This window comes from Puma concolor, chromosome A3 (assembly GCF_028749965.1).
Source record: "Puma concolor isolate L17-30 chromosome A3, mPumCon1.1.hap2, whole genome shotgun sequence".
NCBI classification, from domain to species: Eukaryota; Metazoa; Chordata; class Mammalia; order Carnivora; family Felidae; genus Puma; species Puma concolor.
This window is the reverse complement of record NC_141669.1, coordinates 22522965-22541509: the sequence shown is the minus strand read 5'-3', so window position 1 is coordinate 22541509 and position 18545 is coordinate 22522965. Positions and strand designations below refer to the sequence as shown.

The 18545-nt window shown below is 43.3% G+C and overlaps 1 protein-coding gene across 4 annotated transcripts in view; it reads left to right on the top strand.

Moving 5' to 3' along the window:
* Positions 1–18545, top strand: part of RBKS (ribokinase) — a 98846-nt gene that overhangs the window by 55594 nt on the left and 24707 nt on the right. Inside the window, exon 8 of one of the 4 annotated variants that reach the window (XM_086700256.1) lies at positions 2731–3338. The exons of the other annotated variants lie outside the window; for them this stretch is intronic. Within the exon in view, the coding sequence (XP_086556382.1) occupies positions 2731–2841 (111 nt within the window). The 3' untranslated portion in view covers positions 2842–3338. Of the gene's footprint in view, positions 1–2730; positions 3339–18545 lie in introns of those variants that run through there. 4 annotated transcript variants of the gene reach the window in all.

Genomic DNA, 18545 nt, shown 5'->3' with positions numbered 1-18545 from the left:
GAAAAGACACCAGAGAGCTTGCTGTCTATCTGTGTCTGCTCAGAGGTTAGAGCACACAGCAAGATGGTGGCATCCTGGGGAAAAACTGAGAGCTTTCCCCCTAAGGTCAGGTACAAGACAGGGATGTCCACTCTCGCCACTGTTATTCAACATAGTATCAGAAGTCTTAGCCTCAGCCATCAGACAACGCAAAGAAATAAAAGGCATCCAAATCAGCCAGGAGGAAGTCAAACTTTCACTCTTCACAGATGACATGATACTCTATATGGAAAACCCAAAAGATTCCACCAAAAAACTGCTAGCACTGATTCATGAATTCGGCAAAGTTGTAGGATATACAATCAATGCACAGAAATCGGTTGCATTCCTATACGCCAACAATGAAGCAATAGAAAGAGAAATCAAGGAATCGGTCCCATTTACAATTGCACCAAAACCCATAAAATACCTAGGAGTAAATCTAACCAAAGAGGTCAAAAATCTATACACTGAAAACTATAGAAAGTTTATGAAAGAAATTGAAGAAGACACAAAAAATGGAAAAAGATTCCATGCTCCTGGATAGGAAGAACAAATATTGTTAAAATGTCGATACCACCCAAAGCAATCTACATATCCAGTGCGATCCCTATCAAAATAACACCAGCATTCTTCACAGACCTAGAACAAACAATCCTAAAATTTGTATGGAATCAGAAAAGACCCCAAATAGCCAAAGCAATCCTGAAAAAGAAAACCAAAGCAGGAGGCATCACAATTGCAGACTTCAAGCTGTATTACAAAGATGTAATCATCAAAACAGTATAGTACTGGCACAAAAACAGACACTCAGATCAATGGAACAGAATAGAGAACCCAGAAATGGACCCACAGACGTATGGCCAACTAATCTTTGACAAAGCAGGAAGCAATATCCAGTGGAATAAAGACAGTCTCTTCAGCAAGTGGTGCTGGGAAAGCTGGACAGCGACATGCAGAAAAATGAACCTGGACCACTTTCTTACACTATACACAAAAATAAACTCAAAGTGGATGAAAGACCTAAATGTAAGACAGGAAGCCATCAAAATCCTAGAGGAGAAAGCAGGCAAAAACCTCTTTGTCCTTGGCCGCAGCAATCTCTTACTCAACACGTCTCCAGAGACAAAGGAAATAAAAGCAGAAATGAACTATTGGGACCTCATCAAAATAAAAAGCTTCTGCACAGTGAAGGAAACAATCAGCAAAACTAAAAGGCAACCAACAGAATGGGAGAACATATTTGCAAGTGATATATCAGATATAGGGTTAGTATCCAAAGTCTATAAAGAACTTACCAGACTCAACACCCAAAAAACAAATAATCCAGTGAAGAAATGGGCAAAAGACAGGAATAGACACGTCTCCAAAGAAGACATCCAGATGGCCAACCGACACATGAAAACATGCTCCACATCACTCATCATCAGGGAAATACAAATCAAAACCACAATGAGATACCACCTCACACCTGTCAGAATGGCTAACATGAACAACTCAGGCAGCAACAGATGTTGGCAAGGATGCGGAGAAAGAGGATCTCTTTTGCATTGCTGGTGAGAATGCAAACTGGTGCAGCCACTCTGGAAAAACAGGATGGAGGTTCCTCAAAAAATTAAAAATAGAACTACTCTGCGACCCAGCAACTGTACCACTAGGCATTTAGCCAAGGGATACGGGTGTGCTGTGTCAAAGGGGCACATGCACCCCCATGTTTATAGCAGCACTATCAACAATAGCCAAAGTATGGAAAGAGCGCAAATGTCCATCGATGGATGAACAGATAAAGAAGATGTGGTATATGTATACAATGGAGTATGACTCGGCAGTCAAAAAGAATGAAATCTTGCCATTTGCAACTACGTGGATGGAACTGGAGGGTATTATGCTAAGTGAAATTAGTCAGAGAAAGACAAAAATCCTATGACTTCCCTCATAGGAGGACTTTAACAGACAAAACAGATGAACATAAGGGAAGGGAAGCAAAAATAATACAAAAACAGGGAGGGGGACAAAACATAAGAGACTCTTAAATATGGAGAACAAACAGAGGGTTACTAGCGGGGTTGTGGGAGGGGGGATGGGCTAAATGGGTAAGGGACACTAAGGAATCTACTCCTGAAATCATTGTTGCACTATATGCTAACTTGGATGTAAATTTTAAAAATTAATTTTAAAAAATTAAAAGAAAAAAAGATGGTGGCACCCTGCAAGCCAAGGAGAAGAAGCCTCAGAATGAAACCTACCTTGTGAGCACCTTGATCTTGGACTTCCAGCCTCCAGAACTGTGAGAAGTAAATTTCTGTTGTTCAAGCCACTCAGCCTGTGGCTTTTTTTGTACAGTGGCCCAAGCAGGACTAACAGGAAAGCAAATGAATGTACTTCAGAAGTGATCTAAAGCAAAAACTGAAAAGTCAGCTGTTTTGTGAGGAGGAAATAATCTGAATTGAACTAACAGGATCATCCTAAATCACCCTCTTGGTGAAAAACATCTTGAGTGTTTTGCTTATGGTTCAAGTGTAATAATCGGTCCCAGTGGGTAAGGCCAGGTGATGTCTTGAGCTCAGACCCTAATCTAGCCAGTAACTAGCAGGCTGCTTTGGGCAAAGGACTCATTATGTTTGGGCTCAGGTTGTGAGTCCAAACATGACATGTCTGGGGTGGGTGATCTCTGAGGTATCTTAGACCTCTGACATTCCATGATTCTTACAGATTCTTGGGAACATGAGGATTCTTAGGCTAATCTGGAATCCAGGCACCACGCTGTGCTGGGCTTTGTGCTGGACTCCATATGCTCAGAACAACCCTGCAAGACAAGGTTAATGCCCATTTTAGACAGGAGGAAGGTAATGCTCCCAAAGGCAAACAGCCTGCCTGGTCATACAGCTGGTAAGTTGGCAGCGCCAGGAATTGCTTGCCGGTCTGTCTGTCCGACTCTAACATCCACGTACTCTCTACTGCACCCCTCTTCCTCTTGATTTTGTGGCAGTCTGCCTAGCCTTCAGTCCCTCCTAGTTGACCTTCCAGCACTGACTTTCCTTGTCACTTGTTAAGATACAGGCTTCTGTAATCACTCCATTCCTCTAGATGTTCGGGAGCTACCAGATCCTGCAAAGGCACTGCTGCGTACGGTGCAGCCTCACTTAAATGCAGTAACCCAGGGGCGCCTGGGTGGCTCAGTCGGTTGAGCATCTGACTTCGGCTCAGGTCATGATCTCACGGTTCGTGGGTTCCAGCCCGCGTCAGGCTCTGTGCTGACAGCTCTCTCAGAGCCTGGAGGCTGCTTCAGATTGTATGTCTCCTTCTCTCTCTGCCCCCCGCCCCTCCTCTCTCTTTCCTCTCTCTCTCTCTCTCTCTCTCTCTCTCTCTCTCAAAAATAAATAAATAAATAAATGTAAAAAAGTTTTTAAACGCAGTAACCCATGTATGGCTCTAAGAACAGTTCCTGGCACACGTGAGCACTCAGTACCTTTTAGTGCTCATTAGTAGGTCCCCATGTGTCTGTTCATTGAACCTGGATCACGTATGCGCCAGGTGCTTGCATCACTCTCCAGTACACAGAGTGGACATAACCTTGGCTCTGTACGTTACTGAAAAGAAACCCAAGTGCCACTGCCATTCAGTTCCAGCATCTTCCTGTACAATACAAGGAGCTGGACTGCACGGCTAGTAGTGTGTGGCAGGATCATCCTGTCCAGATTGCAAAGTTTTGGGCACAGATAGATCACTTCCATTCATTCTTGTCATTGAATGACTAACTCTGAAGGAGAGGTGCACCACTCCCAGTGAGTATAACCAAATCATCTTTCCGTGAGGCTTCTTTAAATAGAGGCCTGAACTGCTAACTAGAGAGGCTAGGGAAAATAGAGTTCCTCTTTTTTAACATTCCCAAACTAGCTCTTTAGTTTAAGGAAAGACAAAAACACTCCTTCCCTGCCTAGCAAACTCCTATCCATCCTCAAGGTCCAGCTCAGAGAGTTCTTCTTGGGAAATCCCAGTGCTTACTATATGCTTGGCACATAATAACAGGCCTTCCTGAAAAAACGAAAGAGTTCTAGTTCCTTGGGGCGCCTGGGTGGCGCAGTCGGTTAAGCGTCCGACTTCAGCCAGGTCACGATCTCGCGGTCCGTGAGTTCGAGCCCCGCGTCAGGCTCTGGGCTGATGGCTCAGAGCCTGGAGCCTGTTTCCGATTCTGTGTCTCCCTCTCTCTCTGCCCCTCCCCCATTCATGCTCTGTCTCTCTCTGTCCCAAAAATAAAAAAATGTTGAAAAAAAAAAATTTAAAAAAAAAAAAAAGAGTTCTAGTTCCTTGTGGGAAAGTAAGTAGTGTGTGTATTAGGGCCGCTTGGTCTCACTGAGCCACTGAGTGTTCTCAGGGGACTAGAGGATCGACAGGATTCCTTATAGTCCTTAAGTTCTACCTTGAATATGTCAAGGGAAAGAATAAATCTCAGACACAAATGCTCTTTTCTAATGTTATGAAAACAAAGTACCCAGGTGCCCATTTTAAAACCTATCTTTAGATTATTTTACCTGCAGGGATAGAAAGGCCAGGCCAAAAAAAAAATGAAGTTACAGAAGTAAATGGCATCTCTGAAATCAGCATCATAGAATACAGAAAACCCAGGTGAGGCTCCCAAATACCCATCTTAATCTTAGGAATGATATCAATAAATGGGCATGATATCTGAACCACTCTGCCAACTCTGGCTGCCAGAAAAGATGAAAATGAAAAAAAAAAGTTGACTGGATATGAAGAAAGGACAGAGGACAAGATAATTGCTAAAGACACTGATTGACAAGGCACAAGACATCCGTCACGCCCGGGGGGTCCATATTAGCTCTATTACATTACTTCCATATCAGCAGATCACCTCATTTACTGGCTAATCAGGCAGAATTAAATATTTTAAATTATCTTTCTTAATCCTGCATGGGATCCGTTGAAAACACAGGGCTCTAAAAATCTAATTGTAACTGCTTACCAGAAATGTCATCTTCACTTGGAGGAACTGAACCAGGGCCAACTACGAGGCTGTCTTTTCCGTTTTCCTAAAGTACTGTCCCACCTGTCCCACGGCTGGACCTGGACACGCATGCACATGTGCCTAGTGCCAGACATCTTAGGGGCTCCCGAGCAGGAAGCTGGGATCCCTGGCCCTGCTTCAGAACTCAAATACAGCCAGAGATTGAAAAGAGCAATGGTAGTGGAGAACAGGGGCACGGAGGTGGAAGGAAGATGTAGAGGAAAAAATAATGTTAAAACATCAGCAAAAGTCAAGAGAGCAAACTCTAAATCTAGATGTAGAGTGTTCTGTGGGCCTCGATGCTCCCTGACTGAAAGGACAGGAGACAGTCCCTGTCCCGGTAGGAAGGGGCAATTTCAGGGTGTATAAGCTTGCTTATCCAGCCACAAGGAAGACTTCTCGCGTCCTACCCCTACCCTCCACTTCTCCCCGCTCCTGGAGAGCAGCGTGGTGTCTTGTGTCCTTGATAGCAGGGTGATAACTTGGCTGGGAGGTGGCAGTCAGGACTACACCATAGTGCTTCTAAAGTGGCTTCCAGTATGTGAAGATGTTGCTTGGGTAGACCTGAAATTGTGAGGAGGTGAAGAAACCATCTGGAGCCAAGCTGTAGAGCCCAGTGAGTTGGAGCCATGCCCAGCGCCCTCAGTGCCCATCACTGCTGAGAGAGGTGAACAAGGAAATGAAGAAGGTGTGTGTGGTTCATAGCTTGCTAAACACCTGTCTGCCTTCATGTGAAAACGTGTGTGGTGTAGTTTAACGGTGTGGATACTTTGTGTATTTTCAGTGCTGAGGACGTATGCTCTGTGTGAATAAATTGTTGGTGGCATGAATGTCATGCATGCATGTGCGTGTCAGTAAAATGTACTGCAGTGGGACAGAAGGTAAAGGCATGATTCATCATTCACACTTTCCTCCTTTTAAAACTACAGGAGGGCTCTATACTGTGGTACATCCCTACAAATGCGATGTGATTTGGGGATAGAGGGCGTCCAGAGGTTAGGTGAATCACATCTCCCCTGAAAGAGTCTCTGAAAACTGAAAATTGTATATCCTTTTCTTTCCCTGGTCAAAACAAATGAAAATTAGAGAAAGAAAGATCATGGTTATATTTGCTAAGTGACTTCCCGTGACTGTCCTGTTCCCTGTTAAGAAAACTGTCTTCCTTTCCTTAGTCTGCTTTAGCATGTGGGTATCTAATTGTGTGGATTCAGTTGTATGTGAAATATAATTTGCATCAAATATTTACATTTACTAACTTCCCTCAGTCATCCCAAGGCCAGTCAGATTGCCTGCCGCCCTCCCTTCCTTCCTTCTTTGTAAATTGTGAAATATTTCAATTATACTGAAAAGTATAGAGAGCCGGATAATTTGTTATTTTGCTATTTTTGCTTCAGGTGGTTTTTAAGAGGTAAAAACGTTAGAAACACAGTGTGACCTCTTTGCTTTCAGATGCTTAGTGCTATGAAGATGCAACCTATATCAGGACCTAGCTTTTAAAAACACATTTGAACAGAAAAACAGTAGGATTTTGTAAGAACTTTTCTTGGTCTTTGCCATTCTGCAGTTTTACTACAATGAGCCCAGATCTGAATTTATTCTTATGTATTTTTTTTTTACTTTTTTAATTTATTTTGAGAGAGAGAGAGAGAAAGAGTGAGCAGGGGAGGGACGGAGAGAGAAGGAGAAAGAGAATCCCAAGCAGGCTCTGCACTGTCAGCACAGAGCCTGATGTGGGGCTTGTATCCAAGAATGGTGAGATCATGACCTCAGCTGAAATCAAAAGTCAGACACTTAACCAACTGAACCACCCAGGTGCCCCTATTCTTATTTATACTGCTCATGACTCTGTTTTTCCTGAAGCTTTTTGGGGGGGCTGGGAGGGACTCTAATGCTCTATTTTTTTTCTTCAAGTTTTTATTAAAATTCAAGTTAGTTAGGAAGAACAAAGATTGTTAAAATGCCAATACTACCCAAAGCAATCTACATATTCAATGCAATCCCTATCAAAATAACACCAGCATTCTTCACAGACCTAGAACAAACAATCCTAAAATTTGTATGGAATCAGAAAAGACCCCAAATAGGCAAAACAATCCTGAAAAAGAAAACCAAAGCAGGAGGCATCACAATCGCAGACTTCAAGTTGTATTACAAAGCTGTAATCATCAAAACAGTATGGTACTGGCACAAAAACAGACACTCAGATCAATGGAACAGAATAGAGAACCCAGAAATGGACCCACAGACGTATGGCCAACTAATCTTTGACAAAGCAGGAAACAATATCCAGTGGGAAAGAGTGGAATAAAGACAGTCTCTTCAGCAAGTGGTGCTGGGAAAACTGGACAGTGACATGCAGAAAAATGAACCTGGACCACTTTCTTACACTATACACAAAAATAAACTCAAAGTAGATGAAAGACCTAATTAAATGTAAGACAGGAAGCCATCAAAATCCTAGAGGAGAAAGCAAGCAAAAACCTCTTTGTCCTTGGCTGCAGCAACCTCTAACTCAACACGTCTCCAGAGGCAAGGGAAATAAAAGCAGAAATGAACTAACCTCATCAAAATAAAAAGCTTCTGCACAGCGAAGGAAACAATCAGCAAAACTAAAAGGCAACCAACAGAATGGGAGAACATATTTGCAAATGACATATCAGATATAGGGTTAGTATCCAAGGTCTATAAAGAACTTATCAAACTCAACACCCAAAAAACAAATAATCCAGTGAAGAAATGGGCAAAAGACAGGAATAGACACTTCTTCAAAAAAGACATCCAGATGGCCAACCGACACGTGAAAACATGCTCCACATCACTCATCATCAGGGAAATACAAATCGAAACCACAATGAGATACCACCTCACACCTGTCAGAATGGCTAACATGAACAACTCAGGCAACAACAGATGTTGGCGAGGATGTGGAGAAAGAGGATCTCTTTTGCACTGCTGGTGAGAATGCAAACTGGTGCAGCCACTCTGGAAAGCAGTATGGAGGTTCCTCAAAAAATTAAGAATACAACTACCCTACGACCCAGCAACTGCACCACTAGGTATTTATCCAAGGGATACGGGTGTGCTGTTTCAAAGGGGCACATGCACCCCAATGTTTATAGCAACACTATTGACAATAGCCAAAGTATGGAAAGAGCCCAAATGTCCATTGATGGATGAATGGATAAAGATGTGTACATATATGTACACACAGACACACACACAATGGAGTATTACTCAGCAATCAAAAAGAATGAAATCTTGCCATTCACAGCTACGTGGATGGAACTAGAGGGTATGATGCTAAGCGAAATTAGAGAAAGATATATGACTTCACTCATATGAGGACTTAAAGACACAACAGATGAACATAAAGGAAGGGAAGCAAAAATAATATAAAAACAGGGAGGGGGACAAAACATAAGAGACTCTTAAATATGGAGAACAAACAGAGGGTTACTGGAGGGATCGTGGGAGGGGGATGGGCTAAATGGGTAAGGGGCACTAAGGAATCTACTCCTGAAATCACTGTTGTACCATATGCTTAGATGTAAATTTAAAAAATAAGTTAAATAATTTTTTTAAAAGCACATGAGACTAGTCTCACATTTTAAAAGTTAAATAGCTTTATATCCCGTCCTTAAAGTACATCAATAAAACTTTTGTATTGAAAAGAAAAGGAAAAGAAAAGAAAAGAAAAGAGAAAAGAAAAGAAAAGAAAAGAAAAGAAAAGAAAAGAAAAGAAACTCAAGTTAGTTAACGTGCAGTGTAATATTAGTTTCAGGTGTAGAATTTAGTGACTCATTACTTAATTACAACACCAGTGTTCATCACAACAGGTGGACTCCTTAATCCCCATCACCTATTCTTAATGTTTGTTTATTTTTGACAGAGAGAGAGAGAGAGACAGAGCATGAGTGGGGGAGGGGCAGAGAGAGAGAGGGAGACACAGAATCCGAAGCAGGCTCCAGGCTCTGAGCTGTCAGCACAGAGCCCAACGTGGGGCTCGAACTCACAGATGGCGAGATCATGACCTGAGCCGAAGTCGGATGCTCAACCGACTGAGCCACGTGGGCACCCCTCCCCATCACCTATTTAACCCATTCCCCCACCTACCTCCCCTCTGGTAACCATGTTCTCTGTAGTTAAGAATCTGTTTCCTGGTTTGCCTCTCTCTCTTTTTTCCCCCCATATGGTCATCTGTTTTGTTTCTTGAGTGGAACTATACGGTAGTTGTCTTTCTCTGATTGACTTATTTCGCTTACCATAGTACACTGCAGTTCTATCCAGGTCATTGCAAATGGCAGTATTTCACTATTTTTATGGCTGAGTAATAGTCCATTGTATATATACATCACATCTTTATCCATTCATCACTTGGGCTGTTTCCATAATTGGGCTGTTGTTAACAATGCTGCTATAAATATAAACATCAGTATTTGTGTTTCTCATCAATTCTGAAAAATTCTTAACCATTCTCTCTGTCATTATTGCCTCCCCTCCACATCCTCAATCCCCTCATTCTAGAACCCCTATAAGGTATATATTTGACCTTCTCTTTTCTATTCTTTGTGTCTTTTAAAATTGCTAGGGAGAGGGGCGCCTGGGTGGCGCAGTCGGTTAAGCGTCCGACTTCAGCTCAGGTCACGATCTCGCGGTCCGTGAGTTCGAGCCCCGCGTCGGGCTCTGGGCTGATGGCTCAGAGCCTGGAGCCTGTTTCCGATTCTGTGTCTCCCTCTCTCTCTGCCCCTCCCCCGTTCATGCTCTGTCTCTCTCTGTCGCAAAAATAAATAAAAAAAATAAAAAAATAAAAAAAAATAAAAATAAAATAAAATAAAATTGCTAGGGAGAGATGCCTGGAATCCAGAGGCTTCCTGTCACCTTATTCTTGTTCCAATGTTGATGAAACAAAAGTGACCTCTAGAACAGAAAACACAGTCCTTAAACACAGAAAGTCACTGTCCTTTAAGAAACAGAAAAGATCCCTGTGGGAAGTTCTGGCAAAAGGAGGTGAGGAGCACCCCACTGAGCATACGTTTATTCAGCACACTGTATTTTAATTTTCTGCATGCTAAACAGCAGCTGTGCACTGGTATAATTAGGGACACTCATGTAATAAGATAGTCCCTGGCGGGGCGCCTGGGTGGTTCAGTCAGTTGGCCAGCCCACTCTCGGTTTGAGTCACGATCCCCCAGTTGTGAGATTGAGCCCTGGGTCAGGCTCCGAGCTGAACATGGAACCTGCTGGGGATTCTCTCTCTCCCTCTGCCCCTCCCCCACTTGTGCACGTGTGCTCTCTCTCAAAATAAATAAACTTATTTTTTTTTAATTTTTTTTTTTAACGTTTATTTCTTTTTGAGACAGAGAGCGACAGAGCATGAACGGGGGAGGGGCAGAGAGAGAGGGAGACATAGAATCGGAAGCAGGCTCCAGGCTCTGAGCCATCAGCCCAGAGCCCGACGCGGGGCTCGAACTCACGGACCGCGAGATCGTGACCTGAGCTGAAGTCAGACGCTTAACCGACTGAGCCACCCAGGTGCCCCAAAATAAATAAACTTAAAAGACAGTCCCTGGCCACAAAGAGCTTAAGTCTGGAAGAGTCTGTAACCCACGTTCAGAATGAGGAGTACCATGATGGGGAGGCCCCTGTCACCTTATTCTTGTTCCAGCGTCAGTGAAAAAACAGGTGTGGTGGGAGAGCAGATGAGGAGCCCACCTGGCCTGAGGGGCCCGTGACCCTGCTTTTGAGAGGGCAAGGGAGGGCGAGCTACAGGATAAGTCAGCTTGGGGAAGGGTCACCCAGGCAGAGGCAGCAGCTCATGAAAGGTGCAGGACTAAGAGAGTGTATCAGGTTTGTGCCTCTAATTTAAGTAGTTCTGTGTGGAGTTTATGATACAAGGAAGAACAGAACAGGATGAGGTGTGGCTCTAACAGGGACAGGCTGTGAAGGGCTTCATTTGCCACAACTGGAAATCTGCATGTTCTCCTGAGGGCAATGGGGAGCCACTGAAGAGTTTAAGCAGGAATAGATTTTATCAGATTTGTACTCTATTAAAAAATTTAAATGGCTCCTTATAAAGACTAAATTGCAGATTACAATACCAGAGGCAGGGAGAACCACCCAAAGACTGTTGTCTTGATCTATCTAGTAACAAATTATGGCAGCCTGGACTAGGGAGGTGGCAGTGGGGATACTGAGAGGGAGTTTAGGAACTCAAGAATTCAGAGGACAGAATGGTAGTTCATTTCCTTTAAAATAAAAGGGTGGGGGGACCAAGTAAGATGCTTAGTTCATGGTCAACACCACTAGATCATTCTCTCAGTCGTGGTGGTTGTCAGCATTTTGGGGGCCTTGACTCACCTAAGGAGTAAGACCTACTCCCATTAGAAACAATCCACATCAGGGGCGCCTGGGTGGCTCAGTCAGTTAAGCATCCAACTTCAACTCAGGTCGTGACCTCACGGCTCGTGGATTCAAGCCCCACGTCGGGCTCTGTGTTGACAGCTCAGAACCTGGAGCCTGCCTCGGATTCTGTGTCTCCCTCTCTCTCTGTTCCTCCCCTACTTGCTCTCTCAAAAATAAATAAAGACTAAAAAAAAATTTTTTTAAGGAAACAATCCATATCATCGGTGATTCTCTGCAGATAGCACAGGAAGATGCCTGTGTCGTTTACAGAAAATCAAATGAAATGCTCAGGTGATCCCTATACGCCCTTCCATTGGGCATGTCTGGCTGCCTGCCACCCCCATTTCGGGGAAATCACTGATCTGTGCAACAGAGTAGCATTTGGAGCAGAAATGTATCCTTCATTTAAAGTAAATAGCATGTGAAGGAAACTCTTTTGCAACACAATGCTAGTTGAGATATCTCCCCTACCATCTGTGCCTGAGACACTAGCTTTCTGCAGGTGCAAACACAGCCTTCACATAACTACACACTGCCCCCCTGATGAAGTGACAAATCAGCCAGTATGTGATGAATTTGGTTGTGTAGACAAAGCAGGTATTCGGGCCCAGGCGTACAGGTTGTTGTGAATCATCCACACCAGCCTTCAGCAGTGAGATTCCCAGAAAGATGGTTCAGTTCCACCCTTCATTCTCCCAGTGTACAACCGACCCAAGACCCAAGAGTGAACCAGCAACTCGTAAGGAACCAGAAACGTTATAAATAACCCAGAGAACCCTTTTATAACAGCAACTGCCTACGGATTCTGTGGCCTAACAGCTCAAGCAAAAAAGGATATAAATATGATATTGTGCAATGACTAACTACTCAAAATTTTGTGCATCAGCAGAAGTGGAACCTGTGGTTGGTGCTAATATTATCAGATGTCTTTGCTGTTTAATAATCTGGGAGCTCTATACTATTTAGCGTGCAATTTTCCCAGAGAACAATGATTGTATTTCAAGTACCTCTCACCGAAATGAAAAAGCAGCTGCTAGAAGATGAACATTTGGCAGAAGATGTTCTAGCATAATCTTTTGTGAGAGACTAAATCCTATTGGATTAACTGTTTTCTGTCTAGAAGAGCGGAGTCACAAAGAAAAAGGATTGCGGAGCACAGAAGGCAAGGCCAGCCTTTAGAACCCAGTGAATCACTAACAGACAGTTTAGTTCTAAGTGCCATTTACTCATCAATATACAAAGTTATTTATACAAAGCTTCCATTAATATTGCCCGAAGAATGGGCCTTTTTTATTCCAGTTTTAGCTCATGGTCGGGATTCTACTTCTCTTTCATTAATCCTTTCCAATAATGGAATTCTTTAAATTATAGAATAAATTAAGCCACCACAGACATTTTGGCCAGAAGGGTTTTTTGTTTTTTTTACCAGTTGCAAGTCTCCACAGGCCATTCTCTGTGGCCAGCCGGACAGAAGAACAGTGAGGGCTGTGACTCAGCAGCACCTGCTGACCACGTGCCGGCCCTGCCCCTGAACCTGAAGAGGGGCAAGGGCAGCCATTGGCTCCCTGCACTCGTGGCCCACCCACTCCAGGTTGCCACAGCAGGGCCACATCCCAGGTTCACAACAGACCCTCACATGTTCTTCAGGCTGGCCAACCACTGGTCAAATTAGGCTGTTCTAGAGAGGAAGTGACTTCATGCCGAGGCTACTTGGCACAGCCAGTTTTAGCCAAAGAGTATTAAGACCGAGCTGTTTTCATGTGACCATACTGATTCAAGAATATTAAGCTATTAAAATTAAACATAAAATGCTCCTTTTTTCTGAACTATCGAGCAGTGTACAAAACAAAGACCTTCACTTTATCCCCAATTCCCATTCCTCAGCTGGAATGTGTGATGGGTAAAAATTAAAACTGGAGACTTTTCTGAGATGGCTGAGGATTGTTTTTCAGGTAGACCCCAGGCTTAGGCTGAGAGTGGCATGGGTGGCAGAAAGGGTGTGGGGTCAGGGATGTCTGTTGCGTATGTTACTTGGTAATATGAGACAGTGTGTCTGCATGTTTCATATAGTCATTTTGATGCAAGTGCTAACTCAGAATGGCTTCATCAAAATGCCCCATTTCAATACTGGTATGACTGGCCAGCCCAGAACCCTCACAAACCAGAAGCTGAGAGTGGACACTGAGTCAGGCCCCAGTTGAAACCAACAAATGACCTCTTCAATGTGGACCAATTGTTGACTTGGACCAGGAGCCATTTATCACCAAAAGTGGAGTCCACGGTGCTGACCTCTGAGGTTGAACACCACAACCGTGGACACTCATATGAGCGAAACACACGGCATCAGGCTGGTGGTTTATTTTGCCTTCAACTCAATTTTAGATCAAATAGAAGTGATACAGTTATTATGATCATCCGTCCTCTTAGAAATGGCTACCAAATACTTGTAGGGTACGAATAAATGAAGAATCTGGAAGTCCTGGGATGAAGGTTGATAGAGTTTTTCTTGTTCTCTAGTAGTTGAATTTTTTTTAATGTTTATTTATTTTTAATAGAGACAGAGAGAGAGAGAGAGAGAGAGAGAGAGAGAGAGAGCAAGGGAAGGGCAGAGAGAGGAAGACACAGAATCCAAAGCAGGCTCCAGGCTCTGAGCTGTCAGCACAGAGCCCAATGCGGAACTCGAACTCACCAACCGTGAGATCACGACCTGAGCCAAAGTCGGATGCTTAAACCACTGAGCCACCCAGACACCCCACTAGTAGATGAATTTTAATATATTGAAATTTGAAACACTGGTGTCATTTTCAAATACCACTTACAGCGAGATGCTGCCTTGAACATATATCGGCCTCACCTTACTTTGGTTTTGTGCTCAACCCCCGATTGATCCCTCTCTGTCTTCATCTATCTAAAATAAAGACGGCTTTAGCCCCATAAACCTCATTCCAGATGGAAATGCATAATTCAAGAGAAATACTGATGTCAAAGAAGAGAAGGCACACCAATTTGTGTCAGCAGTTGCTGTAAATTAAAGAGTACAAGGAGAGTTTAATGTAATGTAGAATTGAAAATAAAATTAGAATGAATATTTAGGCAGTCCTCCGCCTCTTTTCTTTTCCCCTTCTGTGACACGAAGGATTGACTCTCAGCTTAAATACCTAATGTAGTTCATTCTTCTTTCCTGCTAGAATTTTCTTTCCCCATAAAATGTTGCATGTTTATCTTTGGCATCCAAAATTAGATCTTTTCACCTTTTTCCATTCTAATCTGGACAGAACAGCCAGGCTAGGAAGAGTCCAAGCTTTCCCCTCATCATCCACACCCATCATGCTTTCGGCCTAGAAAGGACCCCCGCTTTACCAGCCTGACTAGTCAGCTGCTGTAAATAGCTATTAATTCTCTCCTAATACTGATTCTCCCTAATGTGGGTGTCACCTCCATGGTTTCTTTCCTTTTTCTAAAGCTGGGAAATAAAAGAGTACATCTCATACATGTACTACTGTGCATGAGAAAAATTCTTTAGCACACATCTGAAAGAGTGAAATCCCCTTTAAAGTAGTAATATTAAAAGGCTTCATATTGGAATGCCTGGGTGGTTCAGTCGGTTAAGCATCCAACTCTTGATTTCAGCTCAGGTCATGATTTCACAGTTCATGGGTTCAAGCCCCACATCAGGCTCCACACTGATAGCATGGAGCCTGCTTGGGATACCCTCTCTCCCTCTCTCTCTGCCCCTCCCTCGCTCACTCTCTCTCTCAAAAATAAGTAAGCTTAAAAAAAAATCTAAGTAACAAGCTCCACGTTTAGTTCAACCAAACTGCCATTATGTAGCACCTTTCTCTTTATTCGAATTTCCCTCAGAACTGGTGGTGGTCTTTCCCGCTGTCCACCGTTCTTGGCCAGTGGCAGAGTTCCCCAGCTTGGTCTCCACTCTGGTCACAACACTTGTTTTTGAACGATTCACCTTTTCCAGAAATAAATTCCTTAGGATAATGGTTCTCAAAGTGCATCCCTGGACTAGCTACATCACCATCACCTGGGAGAGTCATCTGGGCCCTACCTCAGATTTAATGGATCCAAAACTTTGGGGGTAAGCCCAGCAATCTGCGTTTTGACAAGCCCCTCAGGTAATTCTGATGCTCGCTCTGGTTTGAGAACAACTGACATAGAAGATGAAATATTGCCTCCACTGAGGGTATTCAAAGATGTGCTGCAGATTTGTAAAGTACTCCAAAGAGAAGCTTTCAAAATCTTTTTGAGCGAAGTTAGAGTACATGGATGGCCTCTCCAGAGGATTGCTTCAACAGACCCTGGCCTTCAACTGAAGCATCCACTTCTGCCACCAAGCTATTTGACCTTGACCAAGTTCTCACACTTGGCTTCTCATCTGGAAAATGAAAGACCCATCCTACCTATGTCACAGGATTGTAATGAGATTCAAATGAATCACATCTGCAAACATGCTCTGTAATGCATGTTCATGACAGAACTATGAAAAAGTGAAAGTCATTGTCATTCTGCAGACAGGATTCTGGTAATATGAGCATTATACCAGGGCAAAGACTTGGAAAAAGTTCTAATTTCCTTGGCCAGATCCACCTTTTTTCCTACATAATGACTGATTCGTCGTCTTGGTGGATGTGTCTCAGATTCTGCCAACTCAGCCTAGCAGTTTATCTGGTGCTAAGAGAGGAAAACCACTGCCCGATAAATGGCTGCAAGGTCTAGAAAAATATATCCATTTTCAGACACGCTGTTTTCTATGGAAAGCTTTGTGATGATTGGTAAGGACAGACTCTGTACATAGGCACTGAAGCTCTCATGACTGGAACTTGTCACATACTGGCAGTGGAAGGGTCTGTACTAAAACCACCCATTTTGGCCCTATGCAAGGGAGTCATGACCTTCAAGAAGGAAGCTAAGTGTCCATTGCCACATGGTAATCATTGGAGAGAGGACCAAAAAGAAACTTCTTCAAGCAAACCAAACCTATAGAAACCATGAGTTAAAAACCCGACCAGTCAACGTGCCTGTGCTGGAGACAGTGTAGACGGATTTTACCTTAGAGATTAGCCTTTACAAACACCTTCACCGTAGGAATTCTTTAATGGCAAGCTCCTGGTATATTTATTATTTCACTTGGAATCTTTACTGACTGTTCGGTGAACATATCTGGACAGGAAAGAAGCTAAATCTGTTGCCTCGGTGCCCATTGGGAATGTAGTTTTAGTAACACAGGGCAGTTCTCAGTAGGCCAATGTCAGCTTCACTTTTTACACAAAATCAAGAGATTAGGTATGACTCTAATTGGTTAAATGTGACGAAATTATTGTCTGATTAGAATAAGCTGTTGGTTAATTATGGAATTAGAATATGAAATGACTTTGCTCAAAAACATGTGCCTATTTAACAAATCTATAGAGACAAAAGTAAATCAGTGGTTCCTAAGCCTGGAGTTTTTCAGGAAGGTAGGAAGTGTGGTTGTCAGTGGGTAGGAGGTTTCTTTTAGGGGGGACAAAAACTTCTACCATTAGACTGTGGTGATGGTTGTTCAACACTGTGACTATATTAAAGAACACCGAATTGTATACTTTAAGTGGGCAGATTATATAGTACATGAATTATATCTCAAGCTGTTTTGGCAGGGGCACCTGGCTGGCGCAGTCAGTGGAGTATGCAACTCTTAGTCCCAGGGTTGTGAGTTTGAGCCCCATGTTGGGCCTATAGTTGACTTAAAAAAAAAAAAAGAAAAGCTTTTGCTTTTTTTTTTTTTTTAAATCAAATAGCTAATAAAGTGTAGAGCTGGGAAAACACTGCCTATTTGAGAGGCAGGAACAAAAATCACATCAGTACTTTGCTGCATGCAGTTTCGTACTTGATTAATCGGAAATAATAATCGTTTGAAATATATTAAGGCAGGAAATATTTACTTTTTCTTTTAATCACACTGTGTTTTAAAATCTGACTACTCTCAGCCTAATAATTGAAATTTAAATGTAATAAACGAAGAGAGCTAATAGTTGAAGCCACGGTCATGGATGTTTCTGACATAATGATTTGTCCATGTTCCCTACAGGTTTATTTAGAATAAAAATCAGCAGCCCTTACACAATAGTGATAAGAAAACTAGATTCTCATTGTCCATCATGATGCTCCTAAGCTGATCTGGTTAGGGCAGCCAGAAGGTTGAGGTTGGAAAGGATGTGATCTCATCCTTCTGATGTCAATATGTACTGATAAGAGAAAATAGGGATATTCAGATTTGAGCTGTGAAACGGGGCTCTTGTGTAAGCAGCATCCTATCTCGTGGTATGTTTATCAGACTCACTCTTGCCTGCCTAGGAGAGAACCTTTGCACTTTCCTGCCTTGGGAAGATAGGCCAGGCAACCCTGGTTCTAATCTCCTTGTGAAGTCCTCAGTCCGGGAGTCGGGGCTTGCCCATCCATGGCTCACTGGTGGCCATGGAGACTTGACTGAGGCCAGCAGGAGAGGAGCTGGCTGGGAGATGCAGGGGTTTCTGGCTCAGCAGAAAGAAGGCAGGGAGCTACCAACACCTGCCTCGTGTGCCAGGGAACTTGGAGATCGCTGGTCAGGGCTTCTTAATGCACCAGAAGATCCTGGTCAGGCCACTGGCAGTTCTTTGGAACAACAGGCCCTACTTCAGGGTTTCTCAACTTTCTTTTCTTTAAAAGGAGCCTTTTAAGATTTTTTTTTTTCCTATTTGTCATCTCCCCTTGTGAAATTTTAGTACCACAGATACTCTCTCTTTCTAGATAGATACGTTTCCATACTGTGCCTTTGGAGAACCACATATCATTGTACTATGTCAAAAAAATTTTTCACCACAACCCCTCCCCACCATGCAAGCAGGAATTTCCCCCCTGTCGGGAGATACTGCCCCAGTTGAGAATGCACGCCCCGAATGGAGGGAAGGGTCTAGGCGGGCCTCTCTCTTTCTGTTCACACCTTGAGTGGTGAGGGCAGTCACATAGGGAAGATGGATTAGGTGACCCAGTGTCCGTCACTAAGCAGGATGGGCCCCGACTGCAGACTCCAGCACAGCCAGAGGAACATACTCCAGGGTGGTCCCTGCACCGT